Raw genomic sequence first — 24879 nt, forward strand, 5'->3', positions numbered from 1 at the left:
AGAGAGATTTGAGTTGGGGGGAGGTTTATATCTCACCTCTGTATCACTGGGCACCCGACAGCTGTAACTTTAGTCTGTTTCTCTGTCTCAGAGCAGGATGACCTTCCAGACAACAGATTACCACCACCAGTGTGGGGCCTCCAAGAAACAGAGACTGTGAAACTGTGAATTTCCACTGCTACATATTTGTTGTCTATGACTAGAGCTTTTTGTGTGACTGACCCAAGGCGATCAGTGGAAAAGGTTACTGTGAAGTTTGTAATAATTGAACACTGGTGTAAAATCGTCGTATCTCCTGTTCGTAGAGTTTCGGCGCTCAATGGCAGACTTTTGTAGAGCCACAATGACCTTAGGACTCAAAGGAGGCTATCCCATGAAACGTATTGGTGTAATTTGTCGTTTTAACTTTTTCAGAAAGATGTTGGGCTAACAGCATTCTTCTAATGTTTTTTAAAAAATTATATTATAACACAGTTATACTCCATTTGTTCTCTGGGGGCCAATCAAGTTTCACTTTGACAACTTGACCATTTTCTGCCTCACTAAGTAGGGATGGGAATGATCAGAATTTAATGATTCCAATTCCATCATCAATATCACATATCAATTTTATTCCTTATCGATTCTCTCTGGCTCCGCTTTGAGAGTCACCACCATCGCTAAGCAGTATATCAAAGACATTAGACATTAGATTGCTTTAGTGTTTCTATGTAAAATGACCAAAACACATCATCTCATAATTACCAGTTATAACAATATAAACCTATAGGCTACAGTCCAACACCAAGAAAATGTCCATATGTCCATATCCACGCTTTACACTGTGCTATTATTTTCATCCTCTGGCACATTAACTGAAATCAGCTGATTTTAGCGCAAGTGCAAGTAGAGATTAACAATTGGTTCTCGATTCCCATCCCTGTCACTAAGTTTCCAGTTAATGTTCAGCTGTAACCAAAGCCATTCCCAATGACATGCAGTAGCAGCTATTAAACAGAGTGAAATAAGGTATTTGCCTCTTAGGTTTAGTGTCAGTTCTTGTGTCAAACTAATATAGTTTGGCAATTTTTTATGAATTTCATAAGATAAGGGAAATGCATTTAATTTATTTAGATTCAGTCATTGAGGACTAACCCTTATTTTCACTGAATTTTCACTAAAATATTTTTCTTTGTTCATTAACCGGCCCCTGACCTGCTGTAATGCTTAGAAAATGGCCCCTGGCAACACAGGTTTAGCATCCCTGAGTATTGTGAAGAATGCCAAGTAAAACTGAAGCACAGAGTATTCGACAGCAGCCTGTAGTAAATGCTGCATAACAGACCTTACATTCAGTTTAATATATAATCAGTTGGTGCCAAAGCAACTAATAAACTTTAACATAGTGTGGCTAAAAAGCATTTTGTATTTTGAGCTCTACATAAAGTGACAGTCATAACAGAAGAAACAGAAAAGGGGAAAATTGTGAGCAAGCAAGTAAATCACAACACATAAGTGAGCAATTATCTGCTCTGTCTCTTGCAGTTATCGAATATTATATGTGTATATATAATGTGGAGACTAATTACGCCTCTCCAATGCAATGCAGAGGCTGCTCTTGCTCAGTAGGATGTTTATACAACTGTGTGGGAGTAGACTTTCTGACATGCTGGCAATTAAAATGTTTATTATTATTCTTTGGAGGCAGTGTGCTCTTTAAATGCAAAGGTTTGGTATAATTTCATTAAAGTAAAAAAACTTACTCTACTACTATGAAAAGTGGAGATGCACCATCCAAATTAGAGCAGAGTGGAGGCCAAGAATCAAGCATTAAGATCTCATTGCAGCGTAATAACTCTCTGTGTCTGTAATTCATTTAACATAATGTAAGTATAGCACAGTGCCTCTTGTTCCTCTCTATGTAGTGCAAGACAACAGCATTGGAATGATAATAGATGTGTTTTTGAAGCAGGAGGGTAGGTAGAGACATGAGGGCTTTTAACCAAAAGGTCAAAAGTTTAGTCCCAACATCAGCCTGTGAGCATGTGCCAGCAGCTGCATGGCCTTTCCAAGGTACTGCATCTCCACTCCCTCAGTGTGTCTGTAGACACTGGTTAGAACTAAAATGTCAAACATATCCATGTAAACTCCAATGCTGAATTACAGGCAGAACATCAGAAATGAAACTCTAGTATATTACATGGGAAATGTAGCAAAAAAGCATTTAAAACAAGGTCTCTGGTCCAAAGAGTTTACCATTCAGTAAAACTATAATTAACAAAAGTGGGTAGAGTGATATTTAGGAAAATTCTTGTTCTGTGTTGTAGGTACAAAAATGACACCTAATTAGGATTAGGCCTGTAATTAGCTTAAAATACTAACATGGAGCATAATGGCTGTAAATTTGTGAGAGTGGCTGTGTGGTACAGGAACAAATTAGCAGAATTAACAGAGGGATTAGGCCTTTGATTAACTGAAAATGAACCAAAATAGGGTTCAAAAGGTGAAAACACAGAAACTGAGAGGATGCTGGTGCCACAGACTAAAAAGTGTTGTTATTCCAAGTCTCACTGCTAGATTATTTTCTGGGAAGCAAGCCAAGAATTTTGTGTTACACTCTTAGCTGTCTGCGGTCCTGTTTTTTGTCCTTCAAGACAGTGACAAAGAATAAAACTGAGATGCCACATTTTTCAACAACGGAGGTTTTTTGGCGGTTCTTTTCACAGACGCAGCAGCATCGCTTCCTACAGGTGGTGTTTGTGTTTTGTTCCCTGGAACAGGCAGGAGTCAGACGAAAGCCACCGCCAGCTGAGATTAAGCAAGCGTCGAGTTGTGAATAAGAAAAACTGTTTAAAATTGTCTGGAATTATTCTTCCATTTCTGTGCTCCTGTGATGTAACTCTTTAACATTTGTTGCAGATAAAAAAGCTTTCCCACTGTGTTGTTTAAAAGTTTTTTTTCCCATTTTTTAAAATTCTACTTAATTGATATTACATGACCCTGTTGGCCAGTTTTGAAGCGTGTGATATGTCGACGAGACTTTCTCAGGATTACAGTATTTCATTCTTAGCTTTGAAGTGACCAGTGTGTGGACTTGGCTAGCTGAAATGTTAATGTTGTTCTTTAAAGGAGCCACTTGTGGTTAAATTCCAGTCAAGAACCTTCTCTTAATTGAATTCCAATCAGCTAATCTCCATCTCGACTTTGAAATAGATCCATCTGATCGAAACGGGTACATTATTGATATGAGTCAGAGTTGGAAAAGAAGCCGAGGGGCCGAAGGGGTTGAGTGTTGTGTGGTATGTGGTTTAAATATTTTAAAATGGGGTATTCGTTTTTTTACCTGAATATTTCACGCTTGGGGCCCGCGTGGGTTGATGCAGTCAAGACTTTCCCTTTTACTACAGCAGTCAAAAGAGAAGGGTGAGCTCATTGAGAGAGCTGAGCCAAGCCAGGCACTGCTGGTTTCAATCAGGGAGAGGCAGCATGTGGGTGACCCTTGAATGCACAAACGAGCACACGCTTACACATGCTCATGATGCACTGTATCCACCTCCCCTGGGCTTTTATCCCATTTCTTCGTGTCTCGCTTTTCAGTGTTTGTGGGTTTCTGAATCTCGCGTCCAAATCCAAACTTCTTCAGCTGTCTGGCTCCAGGCAAAATTACATGTAATAGTTGACTAAATACATTTCAAATAATGTATACAGCACATCATGAATATCACCCATAGCCTGTGTGCTCTATATACACCGCTGTGGATTTTTGTGGTACAAATCACCATCCTGCGATTTAAATGCACAAGCCCACAGTGTACTTATGTTTCGTATCTGCTTCGGCACACACGTTTATTTTGTTTTATTTTGTTATATGCACATTTGCTGTTGCACAGGCTCATTCTTCACTGGACTCAGGGTCAGATGTTACCTGCAACTGAAGCTTGGTGAGGGAGCAGTTCATGATTACCTCTGTGCTTCTGCGGCTGCTTTCTATTTCAATGTTAAAGACCCTGGGCCACAACTCAGCCACTCTCTTAGCTTTGTTTTTTTTTTTTTTTTTTTTTTCATTTTTTAATGCAGTTCATTCCTGCACACAGGTGCCGATAGTCACAAGAATACACACACGTGCACAGACACTTACATAAGCAGATAGAGCGCATGCACATACACACACTAACAAACTCCATTGAGACAAACACAAGCATGCACAGACACACAAATACTTGCAGAAGATCCAATTTGTGTTGAGGGCTTAGTCACTTTTCTCATTTCTCTCAGCGTTGCAACTGTGGGCTATTCCCTTCTGGCATGACGCATCCAAAAAGCTCAATAAACCGCCCATCTCGCTCTCCTCGTGTGTATGTGTGTGTTTATTTTTGTGTGTTTGTAATAATGAGCCAGACAGACTGGGTAGTGTCTAATCCTGCAGACCAGCTCACTGTCTTTCAATTAGCTAGCAGGGCTTGTTCAAGGCCAGGCTGGGTCAGACGGCTATCACAAACTGAAGCTAATCCACTATGAACTGATCAATGCAGAGAGAGGGAGAAGGTGTGGGAGGTTAACAGGGAGCGAGAGAAGGAGGGGTGTAAGGTTAGACGATTTGCATATAGACCTCTAGGCAGGTAAATGAAGGCAGGAAAGAGGAAATGAAGGGAAAACTGACCAGAGAAAATGAAGAGGGCAGGAGAGGATTGAAAAAGCTCAGTAAGTGCTGCATACGGACAATGGTCATCAGGCCAGAACTTAGTACTCAGCATCAAAAATTGATTCTTCATCCTCCTGCATAGCTTGCTACCTGTCTGATTGTATTCATGATCAATTGTAGCAAAATAATAGCCACAAAAATGGCACCCATAGTAGAGTTGTACCTTGGGCGCTGTGACATTTTAACAATTGTATTTCTTAAAGCATTGAACATCCATGAATATATCTTGATGTCTGCTCTCACAACGAGATATACCATAGTCGTTAATCAGGTCTGCAGTGCAGGATAATATTGCTGTCTTGGTGTGTACATTTAAGTTTAGTGCCCCTGATCATATTCATGGACAGAGGTGGACAGGGAGAGCTGGATCTATCTGAACTGAGCAAAAGTATGCAAGCACACACTGGTTTCCTTTCCCCTCGTTCACCTTTGCTATTTCTCTCTGCTCTCTTGGGCCCCTTTAAACCCCCCCCCCCCCCTCCTCCCTCACTCACCCTTGTCTTTCACTCTCCTCTCTTCCGTGGTCCAGATTTGCTTAGAAATGAGTCACCCAACCACAAATCGCCCCATTTAAGAGGGAGGGAGCAGTGGAGGAGTGGTGGGTGAATTGAGTGCGAGTGGGTGAGAGGGATTGAGAGAGAGAGAGAGGGAAGAGGGAGGCTGATGGCTGTTTTTCACTCAGCTGGTTTTGTTGATCAGTATCAGCAGCCAAGGTCTGGATGCAATCAGCTCCCTGCATTCAGCCAAGCAGAATGAGGCTAAAAATATATGTGACAGTGCACAACGCTGGCGCACACGCACACACGGATACTGTATCCAAATGGCATACGCACAGAGTGGCAGCAGTGCAAGTTCAATACATAATGCAGCACAGGCAGGGTGTAGAGGTAAGAGGACTTACCGGGGTTTTGGATTATGACACATGAGACTGCCGGTGCTCACATGTGTGTGCGTCTTTGTGCATGTGTCCGTGTCTATTAGCCAGGCTGTGCGATGAATTAATGAAGCTACAGACATGTAGGTGTGAGACATCACACTAATTATGCCAGCAGTGCTGTAGCCTCGCCATCAATAATGTTCATTAAACTACTGAACCCACTCAGGTTGACAGCTCTGGGTACGAGTGTGTGGAGAGCGAGTGTGTACGTACTGTATGCGTGTAACTGAAAAAGACTTACGCACACAAGCAGTGAGTAAGCACCACACTTGGATGATGGATCACCGCAGATTTGCATTAAACGCTTCTTCATGTGGACACGGCTGGCAGACAAAGACATTTTTTTATCATCTCTTCGTGTCCAAAGTTTTAGGCGGACTCCATAATCAATAAAAAAAAAGAACTAAAACATCCCACTCATAGCTGTCTTTCATTTACATAATATGCAGAATTTTCATAGTCGGAGAGGTGATGTGATTCTTGACAAATAAATGCATTCACACCACACATGGGTGGAGCATTTAACTAAAACCGCTTTTTGTATGCTTTTGGCATATAAGTGAAAACAGTGTCATTAAAGCTCCAACAAAAAACCACTGAAAATAAGACCCACTGCCATGCTGCAAGACCATGTGGTTCAGTTTGTTAAAAGTATGTTCCAACTGCAGCACTTCATCCAAAATTCCAGGGTTGTAGTACATTTATTTTGATACCTAATAGCAAGCAGTTTCTCATCTCTGTAAAGCTGAGTGTTAACAAATTGAACCCCTGGGAAGCTGCAGCCCTGACCAATACTCAGTTGTTGCTTCATGTGTCCTCTCAGTGAGGGCTATAAACACAAATGGTAGAGGCAGTGAAATCTTTCCTTTCTTTCCCAGCAATTCTCTAACATGACAGCATGTGAACTACCGAGAAGTGTCCGGTAAATGAGCTTGTTGAGAGTGTTGTGACTTTTATTTACAAGCTGTGGTTTTCTTGTAATCAGGGAGCAAGAAAATAAATGAACAGTATAAAAAAATGTAACAAAGCAAACAAACCGGAGGTGCGATCACGTCCTTAGGCAGAACTCAAGAATCAAACTGCCTGTCTTTATATTACAGGGTTGTCTCTGTAATCACAGACCACCCTGCTGGCCCAGTGGGTAGTAAGTGCTCATTTTGCAAGCAGCAATCTGGGTTTGATTAAATCAGACTTACAATGCACACACGATTTCACTGCAGTCTTTTACCTAAGATTTAAAGGCTAATTGTAGAGACAGTTACAGTGAACATGACATCTTACAAGGCATGCAGTGATCCGGAGGCTCTTGACACCTCTAAGGTCAAAGCACTCATCATACAGGAGACACATATTTCTAAGGCATACCTAATTATCTACTGCTTGAGGATGTCACACAACCCTGTATAGTCATGCAAGAGAAGGTAGAAAATGTTAAGATGTGCTGCCTGAGAAGACATTTCCATTACATCTTAGGATGTGTGTGTGGGGAGGGGGGGATCTCAGTGGGTTATCCCGGCCTTTTTGTCAGATGACACCTAAACCAGATGTAAAATGCATATTATAAATGTATATTATTTCCTGATGAATCCACATGAAGTGCAGTCTGAACATCAAGCTTGGCAAATGAAAACCAGTTGAAAGTAACCAGTTGAATGTTGAGCTTTCATTGTGCAGCACGGCCTTGTAGATTATATTACAAGTACACTAGAAAGATTGAATGAACGTTTTGGTTAAGAACCCAGTTCTTAAGCAGATTTAACCCATGGATGTTTCAAACTGAATTGACACTGTTGAAAAGCTTGAACTGACCTTCATTTTTAGAGACTGAAGTTCTTCAGATTCGTTAAGGATGCTTCACTGTGCTGCGTGTTGTCCGGGTCCAGTTGTAGTGAAATAACATGTTAGAGCCTTTTTCGATGCACAGCTAAAACTGCTAATGGCCTCAGTTTTTGGCACTGCAACATGCACCACAGGTGTTCAACTCAACTCACCCAAATGGTGTTAGTGGATGTACATGTACTCGAAATCAATATCCAGTCCTGTTACCTCCATGCTGTTCCCTTACAATGTGTTTTTATGACTGCATTTTACAACTGTACAGTTAATCTGTGCTCAGTAAAATTGCTGGCTGGAGTTTATCCCCTCGGAGGCTTTACATTCCTGTGGTGTTGTGTCAGAGCTTGGTGTGTGTGTATGTGCGCAAATGTTAGCGTTTGTAAAACGTTGAGGCGCTTTTGTTGTGTTCATACATGCTTGTGTGTTTCGCAGGAGCACACGCTTTCACCAAACGGGTGTGTACAGGGTGTAATTTTTGTGCACTTCAACTTCAGGCTAAGGGTGGTTATTAAGGTGAATGGAGCCAGGAGTGGGGGAAATGTGTGTGCTTTCGTGTGTAAGTGAGCCAGTTATTGAGTGTTTGTACGAGAGACTGTGTGCGCAGCAGCTGGATGCTAAATAAGCATTGAGCTCGAACAGGAAAGTGGGGAGGTACTTGGGAAACCTCGTGAAGTTCATAACCCCTGCAGGGGGCCGCAGAATGGGGAAAAATGTAATTAGACTGAATGCGTGTGCGTGTCTTTGTGTAGGAATGGGTTGCACTGATGTGTGTGTGTTCATGCATGCAAGTTTAAATGTGGTTCTGTAGAAAAAGAAATGCAATACAATTTTCAAGGTGAAAGAAATAATTAACTTCGCCCATTTATTTCCACTTATACCCATCCTTCTATCTATTATCTGTCCAAGTGGTCGTTTATCGACACCCGCTACCTACACCCCCCGTCCCTGCCTTTTCCACTCTCTCCCTCCCATCTGTTTGTGCTTTTTCGTTTTCATGCTATCTGTTTGCTCTGTGTCAGAAAGCATCCATTTGAAATCCTGAGAGTCTGAGGAGAGAGAGCACAGTGAGGCTCAATGGGCCAAGAAAAAAGCCAAAAACCACATACTTTAAAAAAGCACTGCCTCTCCTCTCCCCTCGCCGACCCCTTCCTATGTCTCTTTTTTTGTAGTTTACAAGTTGTTTTTTTTTTCTTGTCTTTGCCCAATCTCTGATTATTTCCTCGCTGATGAAAAGTGAGGGGAGAGAGAGAGGCAGAGATGAAAAGCACCAGCTAGAATCCATGATGAAGAGACAGAATCGAAGATGATTTAGGAAGGAAATTTCCTCCCTCACTACAGCATCAAGGGGTTGCATGAGAAAATGATTGAGATCGTCATGGAAACACCGGTAGTTGGATTTGTGTAAGACTTTGGTTGCAGGGCAAAAGAAATATGTGCGCACACAGGCATGTGTGCGTACAGGACCTGTCTGTGTGTGTATGCGTGAAGCTCGGGAATAATATGAGGGTAATTGAATAGATAGTGTAGCTCTGTGTCGTTATGTGCGTCTGCATCTGTGCAAGTCTGTGTCATCAATGGTAATTAAGCAAAGTCTCTGTGTGCGTGTGTGGTGTAGTGTGGTGTGCAACCACTGCAGCTGAGTTCAAGATATGACACAGAAACACACTGAAGGCTTTTAGTATCTCATTGCTAATAGCTGCTGGTGAGGGTTGTGCATTTGTGAATGTGTATGTGTGTGCTACTGTCTCTATGTATGAGTGATTGGGACAGAAATGAAGAGCATTCATCACTGATAGAGTATACATATGTGTATGTGTGTGACTGATGGTGTTTGGATGTATCGGTGTGTTTGTGTACAGTGGGTGGACGATAAAAGACAACCTGGATGTTTTTCATTAAACTTCAATGATTGGCGCACAAACTGTGACATAAAAGTGAACTCAAAGCCCCATTAAACATGGCACTACTACTTTCTTAATGTCATGTATTTCCCAGTGAGACACTAAAGGATTGTCCTTCTAAACTATAAAGAATTGTGTAACATTAAACTTGTGTACCTTTTAGCTTTGTCTGCAAAAGTAAAAGTATGCTTTGAGATTATTACGCAGTCACTGTAACAGTACTAATTAAGTTAGAGGTTGTTGTGATGACTCCGGTAACTTAAGGAGAAACCCTAAGAGCTTTAGTTAATAAATAATAATGTGTGGCCTTCAAAGACACTTAAACGCAGTTTAAAGTGTTTGAATTTAATGTTCAGTTAATTATTACACGCTACAATTACTAACTTCAGGGAACCACTTATTATTTTCTGAATGTGTTATTAATTCTAGTGCACAAACTACTCTTCGTGGACCCAGGTTAAACTCTAATTTATTCCTGACACAATTTGTGCTCCATACAAATCAGATAATATTAAAGAGAATAGTTTGAAATTTAGGGGATTTTTTTATAGCACTCTCACTTCTGAGCATTAGCTGAGATGACTAGACAGCAAAGCGAAATTATATTTCATTATATTATCTTCTCTTGGCTATTGGCTCCCTGTAAAATACTAATAATTCAGTAATTGAATTTAAAATTCTTCTCCTCGTGTAGAGTCCTGAATGATCAGACACTATAATATCAAAAAGACCTCATAGTGTTATAGTATCCAGATAGGTTGCTTCTCTTAGACTGTAGGCTTATTTGTGGTTCCTAATTTCCAGAAGTACAATGGGAAGCAGAGCTTTCAGCTATCAGTCTCCTGTCGTGTGAAACCAACTCTCGATTTGGATTCAGGAGACGGACACCCTCTGCACTTTCCCTTGTGATAAAGCTTATAGTTAGGGCTGGATCAGGTGACCCTGAACTATCCCTTAGGTATGCTTCTGTAGGCTCAGGCTGCTTAGGGAGCAATCCTTTCTCCCTCACCTCTCTCCCACAGTTTGTGTTTTGCCCTTGATCTCTCTGTACTCCTCTTTTCTCCCCTCTCTCCCCTCACCCCGAACCAGTCACAACAGATGGCTGCCCCTCCTTGAGCCTGGATACGCTGGTGGTCTCATAAAGGGTCGTCTGATTGTTGGTGTTCTCTCTTTCATTTTGGGATCTTTACCTTACACTATAAAGCCTTTTCGAAATGACTGTTGCTGTGAATTAGCACTATACATCAGTAGATTTTAATATATCACAGGGATGCACTGCAAAACAAAACTCCAGTTTGAAAAAAAAAAATGTCTGTTGTGAGTCTGAATTTGAAGCGTGGTGTGCGAAATCAGTCAAGTCCTTCACTGATTCATTCAGAAAAGAAAGGTTGTTTGAAGCGGTTGCAGCTAGAGAAATTCAAATCCGCACTGTCAGATGAAGTTTTTTCTCGAAGGTGATGGTTTTTCAGGAAGTAACACAAGAGCACCCCAGAATAAATGGATAATTATGAGACAAAGTAATTACAGTGATACCGAAATGCTTAAGGAAATGACCAGAAGCGTGACGAGTCAGATGCCGTTTGCATAAACTAGGTCATTAGATAGATAGATAGATAGATAGATAGATAGATAGATAGATAGATAGATAGATAGATAGATAGATAGATAGATAGATAGATAGAACTTTATTAATCCCTCGGGTGGGTTCCTCTGGGAAATTCGATTTCCAAAAAGCACAGCACCGACAGAAGTTTCAGAGTTACAGAATATTATATATATATATATATATATATATATATATATATATATATATATATATATTGTGCTGTAGTGTGTGTTTATGGGCACTATATGTGCATGTTTATATGATTGTTTGTATAAAGCAGACAATAAGAGAGATAAAAAATACTTGGCTATGTTTTACCTGTGTAAACTTATACAAGCCTTCCAATTAAAGTGTAAAAACCTCGTAAATCAGGTTTGCGTATGTGCTACATAAACACCTATGTATAGTTTGCCGTAATCGTATTCATAAGAACTCAGTTGGTTTGCGTTGCCATCCATGAGTAACTGCTGATGAGAGTCAGCTAGATGCCATTGTTGATAAAAGTCCTTCATGCAGACCCTTGTGTGTCTCTTTAATCATGCTTAATTTTAACCAGTCGACTTGCCCAAATTTTACAATCAAATCCCAGGAGCAATCATTAAAAGTTTCCCTTTGTCCTAGTCAGCAGTGTTTACCTTCAGCTTGCTGCGTCAGTGGTAAAGGTTACATTAAAAATCTCTTCCTACAGTACGTCTGTGATTTCCAGTCCGTGCTGCCTCTGGGCCTCATTATCCAAGCATGATAACATTTAGCGTCTCCCTCACCTCTTCCACCTCCGCTCACTTCTGCCATGATTGTGAGCTTGTGCCTCCCAGACTGCTTATACATGAGTAAATCACAAGTAAACCGTGGGTTGTTTGTTCATGACTAATTTCATAAAGCACAACAAAACACGGTTTGAAGGTCACCTAGTTTCAATTAAAATAATTTATCGGTGACTTGGTTTAGAAACTGACTAAAACTCGTGTTTACAATTTCTTCTGGGAATAAAAATAAACCAAAGGTTAAGTGTGTTTAAAGCACAAGAAGGTTTTCATTAACTTATTATAAAGTGGAGCTTCCTGATGTTTGCCTTTGGGACGTGTTTTAATTTGGAAAAATAAAGTGACAACCAGACTGGCGATACCCACTCAGTGATTAGCACTGTTGCCCCACAGGAAGAGGGCTCTGAGGTTTTGGACCCAGCGTGGAGTTCTCTGCATTCTTGAACATTTTCCTCTGAGTGGACAGTTTCTTCCACCTTCCATCTTCTACGTTGATACTGCCTTTTTTAACATTCAGCTATTCAAGTAAAAGTTTAAAAAATGTTTTTAAAAAGAGGATATCGTGGGTAAACACAGAGGCCTTTTTGTTGCTAAAGATGGTCATTTGGTAGATCCTTCATCTTATCTGACTGCATTCAAATTGCTCCGGGAAAGCCGACGGTTAATGGGCGTGATGGTGTGTGAATGGGTCAGAGAGAAAGACACTGAAAAGTGTTTTGCAGTACTAAGCTAAGGCTAAGAGGCCCTATAAAAGTGTAGAACACTTACCACTTTTCACTTAGTAGCAGAGTGATGTTTCCATGTTTTATGCAGGCCTTCAGCGTAACCTTATAAACCACTAACTACAGTTTATTGGGTTGTTTGAAGTCATTTACATTTTTTTTGCCAAGATTTGTTTAACAAAGGTTAAAGATCGCCTTATTTATTCAGCAGGCACTTTATATATTCTGCATTATCTCTGATAAACTTGGAAGCAGTCTTGCAGAAAATGCTCCAGCTGAGCTCCGGAGAGCTGGTGAACTTTCCCTTAACATTGCAATTACTTGCATTTTTGGACCTTCTCAACCATCTAAAGTTTATATCACTTGGGTAGGAGTTACATTTTCTAGACATATACTGGTCTACAGATAAAATAATTACTGCAGGTGTTAAAGATTTAGTTTTTCAAAGGATCTCTACGGTGGCCCTGAAAGGCCAAAACGGACTGCAACTTAAGAAAACACCAGCAATAAGAAAAATGCTGCAAAAGCACACAAAACACAACGGAAACAGGAAAAACGAAAATGGAAATAGGAAGAAGGAAAACAGAAACAGGAAAAAACAGATTTCCAAAAGCACCAACGGACCAGTTGCAGGAACCAAAATATGCTAAGAATTGCGCTGGGAGACACTTGAAAGAAGTGGAGGATCTATCGGTTTTGTGAGGAAAGAAAAGATGAGAGGTAAGTGTGTTAGCCTGACTATTAGCCAGAAAAACCGTCATCAGTATTATATGAATCATGAGATTAAAACACACTTACCTAGCATATTTTGGTTCCTGCAACCGGTCCGCCGGGTTATTGTCTCCCCAGAAACACTTCCCTTGTGCTTTTGGAAATCTGTTTTTTCCTATTTCCGTTTTTGTTTTTCCTATTTCCGTTATGTTTTGTGTGCTTTTGGAGTGTTTTTCTTATTGCTGGTGTTTTCTTAAGTTGCAGTCCGTTTGGCCTCTCAGGGCCACCGTAGATCTCTGCAAAAACTAAATACACCCTTACTGATTCCTGATAGCAACCAAGTGCTGCTAATCAAATGCACATGATTAAAAGATCATCAGAAAGTGTGAGCAACTCTATGAGAGCAGAGGAACTCTGTTTGATTGTTTAAAGAATTCAGAAAAATAAAAAGCTGGTACTTCTGTATGTGGTCCTAATCTGGGTACCCATTTGACTTTTTGTAATCTGAATTTAGTCATATGTGAATTTCTTCAAATTCTTCATCAACTTGCATCAACATTTCCCACAATTCAGCAGGAATCACTTAGTGGAAAAAACTAAATGTCAGACAGATGCTCTGTCACTGACAATGGTTTTGCTCATTTTTGTTTTGCCTTTTTTGGGAGGCTGTTAGGGTTTTTGGGGTATATTCATGGATGCGCTTTTACATGTCCTTGACCAAAAGCTGCTTTTAATTAGAATCACTCCTTGCTGTGGAGCTTCAACAGTGATGGCCTCTGGCTCATGCTGTATGAGTGGAGCCTTCAGTTCTGAGAATCAAAACAAGGAGAAAGGAAGGAGAGGTGTGGTGAAGGAGATTCATGAAAGGTTATTAAGTTTCTACTACTTTCATACGCCTTACACCATTTCCCCCCCTCCCTCTGTTTGTCTCTCTCGCTCAGCCCTTCTAACTCTTTCCACCTTGCCTCCTCACATCCTAAATCTTCTCATTTAGATTATCCCTACTGCAGTGAGTGTAACTGAGTAGCAATGGGTAGTTTTCATGGTTTTCTCTCTCTCTTTCCTTTACTCTCCCCCTTCCTTAATCTCCTCCATGTACATGACACTAATACAGAGACTGATATAAGCCCCCCTGCCTCTCTCTATGACATTTATCACTGTGCTTCTTAATGCAGGCAGGCTGCCTCTGTTGATGAGAAATAAGGATGACAAGCATGGCCTATTTTCTAGCTAACGGTCTTTGCTATTTTCCACTTTTTTGGGAGGAAATATGCTTGCAGAGAAGTGTTTACTAAAGCATCTCATAAGGCAGTTGACAAGAATTTGACAGTCATGTTGATCATACATCTGGCACGTTTTTTGTCAGAGCTGATGGGATCCATTAGTGTTTCAGATCATGCAAAATGATTTCAGACAGTGCCTGGAGAAACACTAAATCTGATAAATGAACATTAAAGATAAATACACTTCTACCATTTTTATAAGCCATTCACTATCCTGGTGTCTTTATGAAATCAAATGTACTTATCCTAGTGATTCACCTGTCACTTCTACCAATTTACCATGCTCTGTCCAGCATAAATGTGCTATGTTATAGCAACAAAAAGTTAAATCTGATAGTAAGTTAAAAAGTCCATGTATAAAACTTGTCCATCGAGGAATCAAAACTTGACTTTTTGAAGAAAAACGTACAGTATTGTGTCGAGATCCAGTCACATTAATCATCTGGTCGTTTCCTCTCCACCTCATAGTAATTTCAGGACTCATGTGTGGTAGGGATCTTCATGTCTAACTAAGCTAACATGAAGTCAGATTCACCGCAGCTGCAACCAGAGGTCCAAAATATGTCTAAAGGGATCTCTGTGCTTCCCACTTCACTTCCTCTATCACTAAACACATTCCTTATTACTTTGTCATCCCAAACACTTATCTTATCTTATCTTATCTGATGATCATTTCCTTGGTTAGTCAGTGAGTGATCCACTGCTTGCTCATCATGTGACAACAACCAAGACGGCAAAGGCCAAAATGACAAACTCACAGCTTGAAAATGGGAGTTTAAAAACCTGCATGGTGATTTTCATACAGGTCTGTGGGCCGCCCTTTGGTTCTGTCTGAAGATTAATCATCTCCTACAAGGTTTTTTAACACAGTCCATCCCATTTTTAAGTCAAACAAACCCTGTTTTTTCATTGCTTTGATTTAATGCTATGATTTTTTTTTGGTAAAACACTCGTGCAGTGAGCATAAGTTTATGCTTTTGTTTTACAATGTGCATTTGAGAAAGCCACAGAGAAATTTACAAAAGAATATATAAAAAATTGTAAAATGTATAATATATAATTATATATTAACCTCTAAAAAAAGAAATGTTGCTTGGCTTTCCCTGCCAAAAATTCCCCGTGGTTCACCGACAGCTGGTTTTAAGTGTGTTCATTAAGTTGAACCTGTTCCCCTACTCAAAATGACCTTTCAGACATTTAGTCCTTTTCATTAATCTGACAGCAAAATTATGTGTGTTGGCTTCATGTCTTAATGAGCTGTTCGTTTTCTGTAAAAGCAGCCCCGCATAGTAAAATTTACATATCGCTCTCTACATTTACACACGTCTGAACAAACACCGTGACTAGGGAATTGCTTATTTTACTGGAGAATGCCACTAACAAGCACAACAAGCAAATAATAGCACATTATCTCACCAAATAAAATTAAGGCATGGTCACGTGCATTGTGATGCATTTTCCCAGTTCCAAATCAAGAAGAGCGATCTCTGTCTTGCATACAAGGATCAGGGCAACTCATCTCTTCAGCGCACACATGCACAGGCTCAAGTGACAGCTTTCAAGAGAATTAAACATTCAAAAGTGTGGCTACACTTTACCAGAGTCGCTGCTGACAACGCTTAATAGCGAGTACAAGTGCTGAATGAAGTGCAAAACATCAACATGATTTATGTCCGAATGACAGAATGTCACCGCTTTAACAGATTGATGAAGCCAGCAGTTTTACATATCCTGTCTGAAAAGGGCAAAAAAGAACAAGACGACTGGCATCCGGCTGTCAAACAAGCAACAAAGTTCCCATCCGCGAGATCATTGCTGTTTAAATATCAGCCACCACCCCTTAGCTATGGACTTCGAGAGAAAATTGGAAAGATAATCACGCTGCTCCTGCATGTGACCTCAGACTTAATGAAAAATGAACATGCCAGCTCTAATGGGCCTTTGTAGGAGCATTGTTCTTTATAGCCTATACAGAATAATAGATTTTTAAGCACTTGATTAACAGAAGGACGGCAGCCACCAAAGACCTTCCACAAAAGGCCATTATTCAGCTGTCTCTCACTCAGGCACTTGATAAATGCCACTAATGCTTAAAATATAAATGGCACAATAAATATAAATAACACTTTGGCCCACATGTTGTGTTTCCATGCCAATCTGTAAGTTTGCAAAGAGAGAGGAAACTAGGACAGGGAAAGTTGGATTCATCATCCTTAATGCCTTCTGTCACTTCAATTGGATATTACCAGACACTGTCCCCTAATTTAGACATCATATCCTGTCCCTAGAGCCCCGCCTCATTCGCCCAACCCGTCTGTCTCACCCTGGCATAACCCTAATGCATCCCCATGTGAGACCAGAGCAAGTGTGTTTGAAATCAAACTGAGACCTCTCCTTTTATCTCCCTTCCCCTCTTGTCTGCTCTTCTCTGTCTCTCTCCCAAACACTCTTCCTAGTCCTTTTTCTCTCCTCTTGCTCAATTCCTCTCTGCTTTTATCTCCACTCTTTTTTCTCCTACACCATCAGAATGAACAATTTGTATGAATCACAGGCTCTCTATCCAGGCTCACTTATAGTGACATCCCCCCACTGGTTTTGTTAGCAGAACTCCTGCTCGCTAGCTCCATACACATCATTATTTGATGTCCAATGTGATTTCACTGAAAGAAAAAAGAACGTCACTGCCTCAGTGGCGCTGCCCTGGCATGTAACCCCACACAATGATCATTTCAGCCAACCTCAGATTGTTTGATTGGCATTCACTGCTGTGTTTGCCAGGAGTGCTGGCAGTACATTGCTGTTATTTGCATAAAGCAGGAAGGGGCTCAGATTCCCCTGCTGTTCCACGTTTCTCTGCCCTTGCTGCACCCCAAAGAAATATCTGAATGTGATTCGCAGACAAGAAATTATAAAAGAAAAGAGAATCATATTAGCTGGCCTTGTGCAGTTTTGCACTAATACTCAACACTTCTCCTTTCCTGGTTTGAGACTTTCTCTCTCTCCACTTTTTAGCCCAGCGTGAATCTTTCCGTACAAATCCTACCCATTTTTCTCTCTGTCATACTCCTACATAGAATCCTTTTAAACATGTCCTGGTAGGAGTCTTGCTCCACAGTGTGAACCTTTTACCTTCGTGTGCTGCTGATCAGTGAGATCTGGATTTGGTCCTGGGTTGACAGCGGGCGATCGCTCTCCCTGTGGTTTGACTAGCTGACCAATAAGGGAGGCAGACGAAGGACGCGGTTCAAGCAGAGGATGGGATGATAAGCAGGAAGGAAAGGAATAAGGAGGGGTTTTAATTGAGAGTAGGAAAGAAAGAGAGGGTAAATATAGAAGGGATTAAGCATTGTGGCACTTAACAGTAATGACTGTGCTCTTATTTAACCCTTTCCAAGTAACTCCTCTGCCTGTCTGTCCTGTGTATCTGTCTCTGTGTGTCTGTCTGTGTGACTCTGCTGGCTCTAAACCTCTAACCTGCGGCAAAGTCGGCACAATACTCGAAATAAACCGCTTTTTTTCTAAATCCTTCTCTCATTTTTGTTTCAATCTTCAACTGAAACGTGTGGAGAGGCAAACCTGGCTCACACCAACATGAAGTATAGAACCAAGGATCATCTCAGTAGTAAAGGCTTTGCCCCAGCTGGCAAAGGGGGGAAGGGCAGCAAAAACTGAAGTGCCAGCAGCTGGACTGAAATGCATATAGAGCAAAATGTCTGAAAAATGCAGCACAACAAGCCTCTGGGAGAGAATGAATGAGTGCCATTCAGCCTGATCCCAGCAATGACTGACTGCACCCTCACCAAGGGATTACACTGAGAAGAACATTACCACACACTTGTAAGAGGATTGTAACACACGTAGAAGAAGACACTACTCCTATCACTACAGCACACTCACAATAAGAGAAGAACTGTCAATACCTCCTCCAAAACAGCCGTCATTTCCTTCATTTTTCTTTTCCTCCACCCATTTTTCCATCCCTCCTTCCAACCCCTTCATCCCCTCTGCAGAAGCCTTGGAGGATCCATCCAGTGCCGGTGTAGTGGCAGGCGCAGTGATCGGCTCCCTTCTGGCTCTGCTATTGGTTGTTGCGCTCATTGCCGTCCTCCTGACCCGTAGCCGCCGGCAGCAGAGGCGCGGGTACCCCAGCAGTGGGGACTCCATTGCAACAGGCAGCGGTGGAAGCAATGGCGGAGACTATGGCAACAAAGCCCGTCTGCTCTTCAGCAACTCCGGTAACAACAGCAGCAAGAATGGGACTGGCACAAACAACAACGGGCCCATCTACACGTATCGGGAGGGCTGCGATGCCACGGGAACTCTAACAGAAAAGGCCAACGACTACCACCATCATCATCTCCACCACGCCTCAACCGGCAACGCTCCTACTGCCCATGACATCCTTCTTAGCAGTGAGATGGATGAAGCTGAGAGGAGGAAGTTTGACCTCGATGACAGCATGGAGGAAGAAGAGGAGCGATACGACAGATTTGGAGGAGCGGGCGGAGGCGGAAACATTCTGCCTCCAGCCTATCACGTCCACCGAGGCCACGCTGGCGAAGAAATGGATGTGTACCTGGACGACGACATGGAGTCTCAGAGAGACGGCTCTGTTATTTCCCGGACTGCCATTTACGTCTGAGGAAGAAGGGGACGGATGGAAACGGCAAAGGCTGAAGATAAGGAAAGGAGATGTAGTGGAGGAAGTGGTGCATCCGAGCCAGCCCCTTTCACCTCTAAACAAATCAGCATCACCTCCATTAGCTAGACACCTGCCTGCTTATCATTCAACCTGATTAAAGATCTGCCATCAGTTATATCCTCTCAGCCTGACAGTGACCGTATACTTTGATAAAAGGTGGATTTAGCGAAAAATAATAAAAGGTTGTTGTTAGGCTGATAAAGGAAGACTTGCAGTGGAAATAGTGCACTGTGGCTGAATATGTGACTGTGTTTAACTGTGCCATGGAGAAGATTGGATTCAGTGTCACGGGAATAAAAAAATACTGCCAAGAGCAAAAAAAGCTACAGTAACTCTGACGCAATGCTGCTTATTGCTACGTTCTTGTTTCTTCAGCTTTGCTGTGTGATTATGTGCTGAGTGACTAAACTGTTTGTATTTTATACCTTACCAGAAAATGTAATCAGCAAAATCTGAAGCACCATAATCACTTAAGAAAAAATCACCACTATCCAAAACTCGCCTTTCTGCTTCAAAAGAAAATAAAAATCGTCATCACGTTGAACTCTGTGTTAAACTGTCCGAAAGGCTTCTGTGGATCTTGCTGACGCGATGGAGATGCCAGCTCTTCTGACTTCACTCGAGGCACTTCGAAACTTGAAAAGGCCAAACTTGTTTCTGTTAATCCCAGAGACGACTTTGTTTGGGCTTACTGTGACTCCGGGTTCCCGCTGCACCCCGCGACACCACATGGTTTCCTGATGGGTGCCGCTGAAGCGAGAGCCACCAAACTGAGTAACATAACAGACTTAACAGTATGTGCTAATGTGTGGCTGGCTGTGGTGTTAATGATGTGCATCATCTATATATTGGGCGCCGTTTCACGATAGCACAGTTGTTGTTATTGTTGTTGTTGTTGTTCTAGTTGTTGTTGTTACTGTTGTGTAATGGTGTTGATCTCGCTAAGGAAAAGATGCACCGACACACTCGGGGGTTTCACACAGTTCCACATTGGATCGGTAATGACTCATTTAATGAATTTAAAAAAGATTATTTGTTTCCGACTCAACTTTTTCCCTTTCCAGTTTAGTTTTCTCCGTGTTATCGCCATCTTTATTTCCCCCCTTTTCTATCCACGCCATCTCGTTCTGTTCCACATGAATTCTAAGCTATTTGTATATTGTCCTTTCACTCTGTCCCACACACATTACATCTCTCCCTCTCATTCTGGGCTTTCTTTATTTACATAATGGGCGGCTTAGACTGCCGCAATGACTGTGTGCAGGGAGAAGGAGATAACTTGTATTTATATTCCTATCTGGGTCGCATTCAATAAGGCAAAATATTCACCGGCTTTGTTGGGGGCTGCTGTATTTCATGTATTCATTTTCCATGTCCCGCCGAATGTTCTTAAGCCATGTAGCGGATTATTCCGTGTTCGGAGCTCTGATTGGACAGAAAGACACAGTCCAAGATATATTTCAAGAGAGGATGTGAAAACATTCAAAATTAAATCCTAAACTCTCAAGCCTTTGTTTCTTGTCCACTGCAGAAGTACAGGTAGTGGTACATGTCTGGTTAAAATAAGTGACCCATCTGTTGACGGGGCGCAGACGTTTCACTTTTCCGGAAGATAATAGTGCCGGGGAATTTCTTGAACGTGCAAATATGCATTGGAAAAGGTTACATATTTTCATGATTTTTGTTTGACTTTGTTTTATTAAGGTACTTCTCTGAACTGTTGGTAGAATGGATTTTTTCCAACACATTTGTTAAGACGTAACAAGAATTGGAAACTGACACTGAGCTCATATATTGTTGGAACATTTTTGCCTTATTGATTCAAAGGTTTTTCCTGCTCATATTTTTATTGTTAGACATCCAAATGGTCTTTTGTGTGTATGTGTGTGTTTTTTTTAATTAAGTCTTGAATCACTTGTCTTTATTATGCCAAACTGCTTGCAATGGCACAATTGGAAGATCTGGGCAGGGAAATCTTACAGCTCAGACAGACGTCTTTTGAGATGCAACGACAGCCAACAAGGACACAGTTAAAGCGTAATAGAGGAGTGGTGCCTAGATGCTTCAGCAGCTGAACTGAGCACATCTTCTGCTTTTCAAGCTCCCTATGCTACATCACAAACACGCACTGGATTACTATAGATGTGCTGTGTTTGATTCGGGTGGTGTTTGTTTTGCAGCTGAGAGTACAGTCAGTAAATCCAGAAATGAAAAACAGTTTGGTATTAACAGTCATTTACACTATAGAGTATTTTAGAAATATTTATGAAAAAAGGGAATCTTTAAGGAATGTGATTATAGTTAATCACGGAGCAGTCAGTACATTTAGAGCGGGGACCGTTTATAGAAAGTTATTTTTCAAATTTACATTGTAAATCTATCGTATTTCATTATGATTATTTTTTATGTCTAAGTGCTTTGTAAGAGTATTTTGTCATGAATAACGAAGACATTATTGCCCAACATGGAATATCTGTGGGTTGTAGATCTGAACATGGACTTGTTTGTGAAATGAAAGCAGAGATATTTAAAAGTCAAAACCTTATTGATTTTTTTTGGTGTGTGTGTGTGTGTGCGTGTGTTTTTAAGAAGACTGTATCAGCTCTACTCCCACCCAAGTCCTGAGCAGGTCCCTTGTTGTTGATTGTTGTTGAACATTATGCGCTGTGCAATCTGTTGTTCTGTAATTGAGACAGTCCTATCTGCTATGTTACAAAGCATTTCAGTGCAGACATTTCATGAAGCCTCACAGTGTGTTTTGACAAGTTGCCAATTAATCTCAGAAGCAGCCATGGTGTTCTTTTGGTTGTCACATGTACTACATGTAGTAGGACTTGTTTATTGTATCCCTGGAGAGAAGTTTGGGTTTAAGTATTTAAGTGTATTTTCTACTCCGTCGGGTGCATGCATGCTCCAAGGTCCTTACTTTTAAACTCTGGAACTCCAAAATATGAAAAAGTCATTTTCTGATTGTCATGCTTCAGATACACTGTATCGTCTAATGTATCTTATTCAGTACTTAGAGATATTTTTTTAATGCATTTCTGTATTTTCCAAGTGAAAATAAGCCCCTCCTCCTCCTTTTTTACTGTATAATGTGTTAATGATTTTCACCCTGAAAATGAAACTTTTTTGGAGGCACTCGCTTTCATCCCCCTCCAGCATATTTACCCTCAATTTGGCCAATGCATGCCTCGACGCATCTTTTCTCTTAGGGGTTCTCACAGCGCCATAATTTTAAACAGTTGACTGTGATCACAACTTTGCGCCTAATTAGTCCCGGAGTCTTGTACCATGGATGCACCCTTAGTGAGAAAACTCATCATCATTCATAACTTTTGTTTTTGCACAACCCATTTTCAATAAAAGAAAATCTTTCTGAGATTATTCCCTGTGGAAAAACTGGTAATTAATTAAGCAGAGCTGTCTTATTAGACTATAAATATCAGACTCTCACAACTCTTTTAGGGTTTTCTTAGAACTCAGCACATTTCACAGCACAATGTAGTGCAGTGCACCTGCTCTGGATATTTAGCCTCTTTAACAGACGGGCCACAGGACCCACAGGTTTTGCGATTTTAAGGAGCAGTACGCTCTATGTGTTACAACAGTGTCCTTTAAGTTCATACTTTTGCACATTGTTACATCTGCTTACACAGCATGTAATACTTTTGCTTGCCATGCAGCACAATGCCCCATTTAAAGCTGGCATTAATGTGGGATTTGTATCTGGATAATGGCTTTCAATCCACAGACCTCTGGATTTAGACCTTTTATTTAAACATATTCTAACAGTTTTGATTCTAACTGCATGTGCATGCAAAGAAGTGAGGAAAATGTGACTAAAATGACACTTTTGTAAACTGTTACTGAACAAGGGACATTGTGCATTAGAAAGACATTTAATTATACAGTAATCACTTTTTGTGCAGACTTATTAACCAAACCTAAGCTTGCAGGAAGAGGCAAGATTACATCCTTAGGTAACATGCTTAATTACTTTCCTCAACTCCTCTCTTCATACCTTAGCCACCTTAGATGCAAGCAAAGAAGACAAGGAAGAGACCAGAGGAGAGATGAGTTGAGGCATTTGGCATATATTGAAACTGGACAAACTAGCTTCATTTTAAAGGTTTATATCAGTTAAATAAGACAACTTACAAAAACAAAAGAAACATGGTTTGTGTTTTCCAGCTCCATGTTGCACCTGTTTTTATACATCACAGTTAAAAAGACTTTCACAAAAGATACACCCGTGCATCTTATCTGGCATCTTCTCCTGTAAGCCTTCTCACTTCTTAAGATTCATTTCTGGAACCTGCACAATACACAGGCAGGGGGAAAAAAGGCAGGCGAACAGGAACAAAATGAAGAAATGAGAAAAGACCATTGCATTTTCACCTGGAAGATTTGCAATCGCAGTTCAAGTCAGACAACCTCCAAAAATGTCAGTTCTAATAATGCATTCTGTTTGATTTCTCACCTTCCAATACTAGGTGCTTTTCCATCATCCAGATACACATCAAAATTTTATACAGGATGCAAAAAGTTTTGTAGCGTCCCTCAAGAACATCTGCTTATAGAAACTTAACAAGAAGAAGAAAAAAAATCACATATCGAAATTCTGTTTTCAGATTTACTGTATATGATTTAAAAATATGCTAATATGACTTTTTTATATTAAGTGAATCGGACTACTCTTGGCCTTTCCAGTGAGTTGGAAATGGGGCCATACTTGTTACAAATGTCCTCTTCTGAGCTTTTGTTTGCCACCCTGACTCACATGGTGCGTGCTCTGGGAGGTTGTGGTCCTGAATGCAACCCCTGTAAAGTCTCGTCCTTGCTGCTGTGTGTGCGGCACACAAGCAAAGCACACTGTAACAGGTCACTTGGCTCTGTCGGAGGGAAAGAGACTGGAACGAAGGGAGGGGAGGATCGAGAATGAGGGTGGTAGCTCAATGCTCCGCCTGGGGAATGCCAAATAGGCCTGGAGTGAGGAGAGAGAAAGGAGGACTTTTTCTTCTCAGATCAGAGAAACTGAGAGTCAGAAAAGACGAGACAGAACAGCAACTGAAACCTCAGCTCCTGCAGAGAGGATGAGAAGACATCTCCAGGTTTTTTTTGTAAACCACCTGAGACCAGAAACATTTGAAACACTGTCATTTATTCACCATCAAGCCTGGAGTTAGAGATGGGCAGATTTGTTGGTTGTGGAGCCCAATTGGTTGGCTGCAGCACAAAGATGGCAATGTGTGTGAAAGGAATAAGAGATTGGCAAGATGGAATTTACAGCTCTGACAATGAAAGCTTGAGGTGTGTAGGAAGTCTCTAAGGAGTCTTTCTGAGTACTATGCCACCTCTCCACTTGGCGATTGGCAGCTTCCACCCAACAACAACTGACAGTCCTTTTCAACCCGGCCAATTAGTGAAAAAAGCCTGTCCTGTTTAGCTTTCTTCAGCGCAGTCTATCTGCGACAGATCTTTTTAATTGTAAAGAAATGTTCAGCAGTCCTCCAGAGACCCTTGTGCAGGGGCGGAATTGTATATATTCTCCTTTTTCATATTCCATCTCTCTTTGCTTCTCCTTTAGCACCCAGTACAAGCTGTTCCTGGCATGTTTAATTCAGTAGAAGGCATAAAAGTGTTCTGCATTATCTTTCTCTGCTTTGGTTTAAAGGAAGAGGAAGACGGCAAGACAGAAAGAGAATGAGAGGGAAGGGGATAGAGGGGAAGAGA

The 24879-nt window shown here is 41.1% G+C and overlaps 1 protein-coding gene across 3 annotated transcripts in view; it reads left to right on the forward strand.

Moving 5' to 3' along the window:
* pvrl2l (PVR cell adhesion molecule related 2 like) overlaps positions 1–24879 on the forward strand; it is a 339024-nt gene that overhangs the window by 160675 nt on the left and 153470 nt on the right. Inside the window, exon 7 of one of the 3 annotated variants that reach the window (XM_085261435.1) lies at positions 18452–22528. The exons of the other annotated variants lie outside the window; for them this stretch is intronic. Coding sequence (XP_085117561.1) covers positions 18452–19083 — 632 coding nt within the window. The 3' untranslated portion in view covers positions 19084–22528. Of the gene's footprint in view, positions 1–18451; positions 22529–24879 lie in introns of those variants that run through there. 3 annotated transcript variants of the gene reach the window in all.

The sequence above is a fragment of the Mchenga conophoros genome, linkage group LG22, assembly GCF_057382185.1.
Source record: "Mchenga conophoros isolate Kocher_MC1m ecotype Shallow Benthic linkage group LG22, M_conophoros_male_GT1.1, whole genome shotgun sequence".
Lineage (NCBI taxonomy): Eukaryota > Metazoa > Chordata > Actinopteri > Cichliformes > Cichlidae > Mchenga > Mchenga conophoros.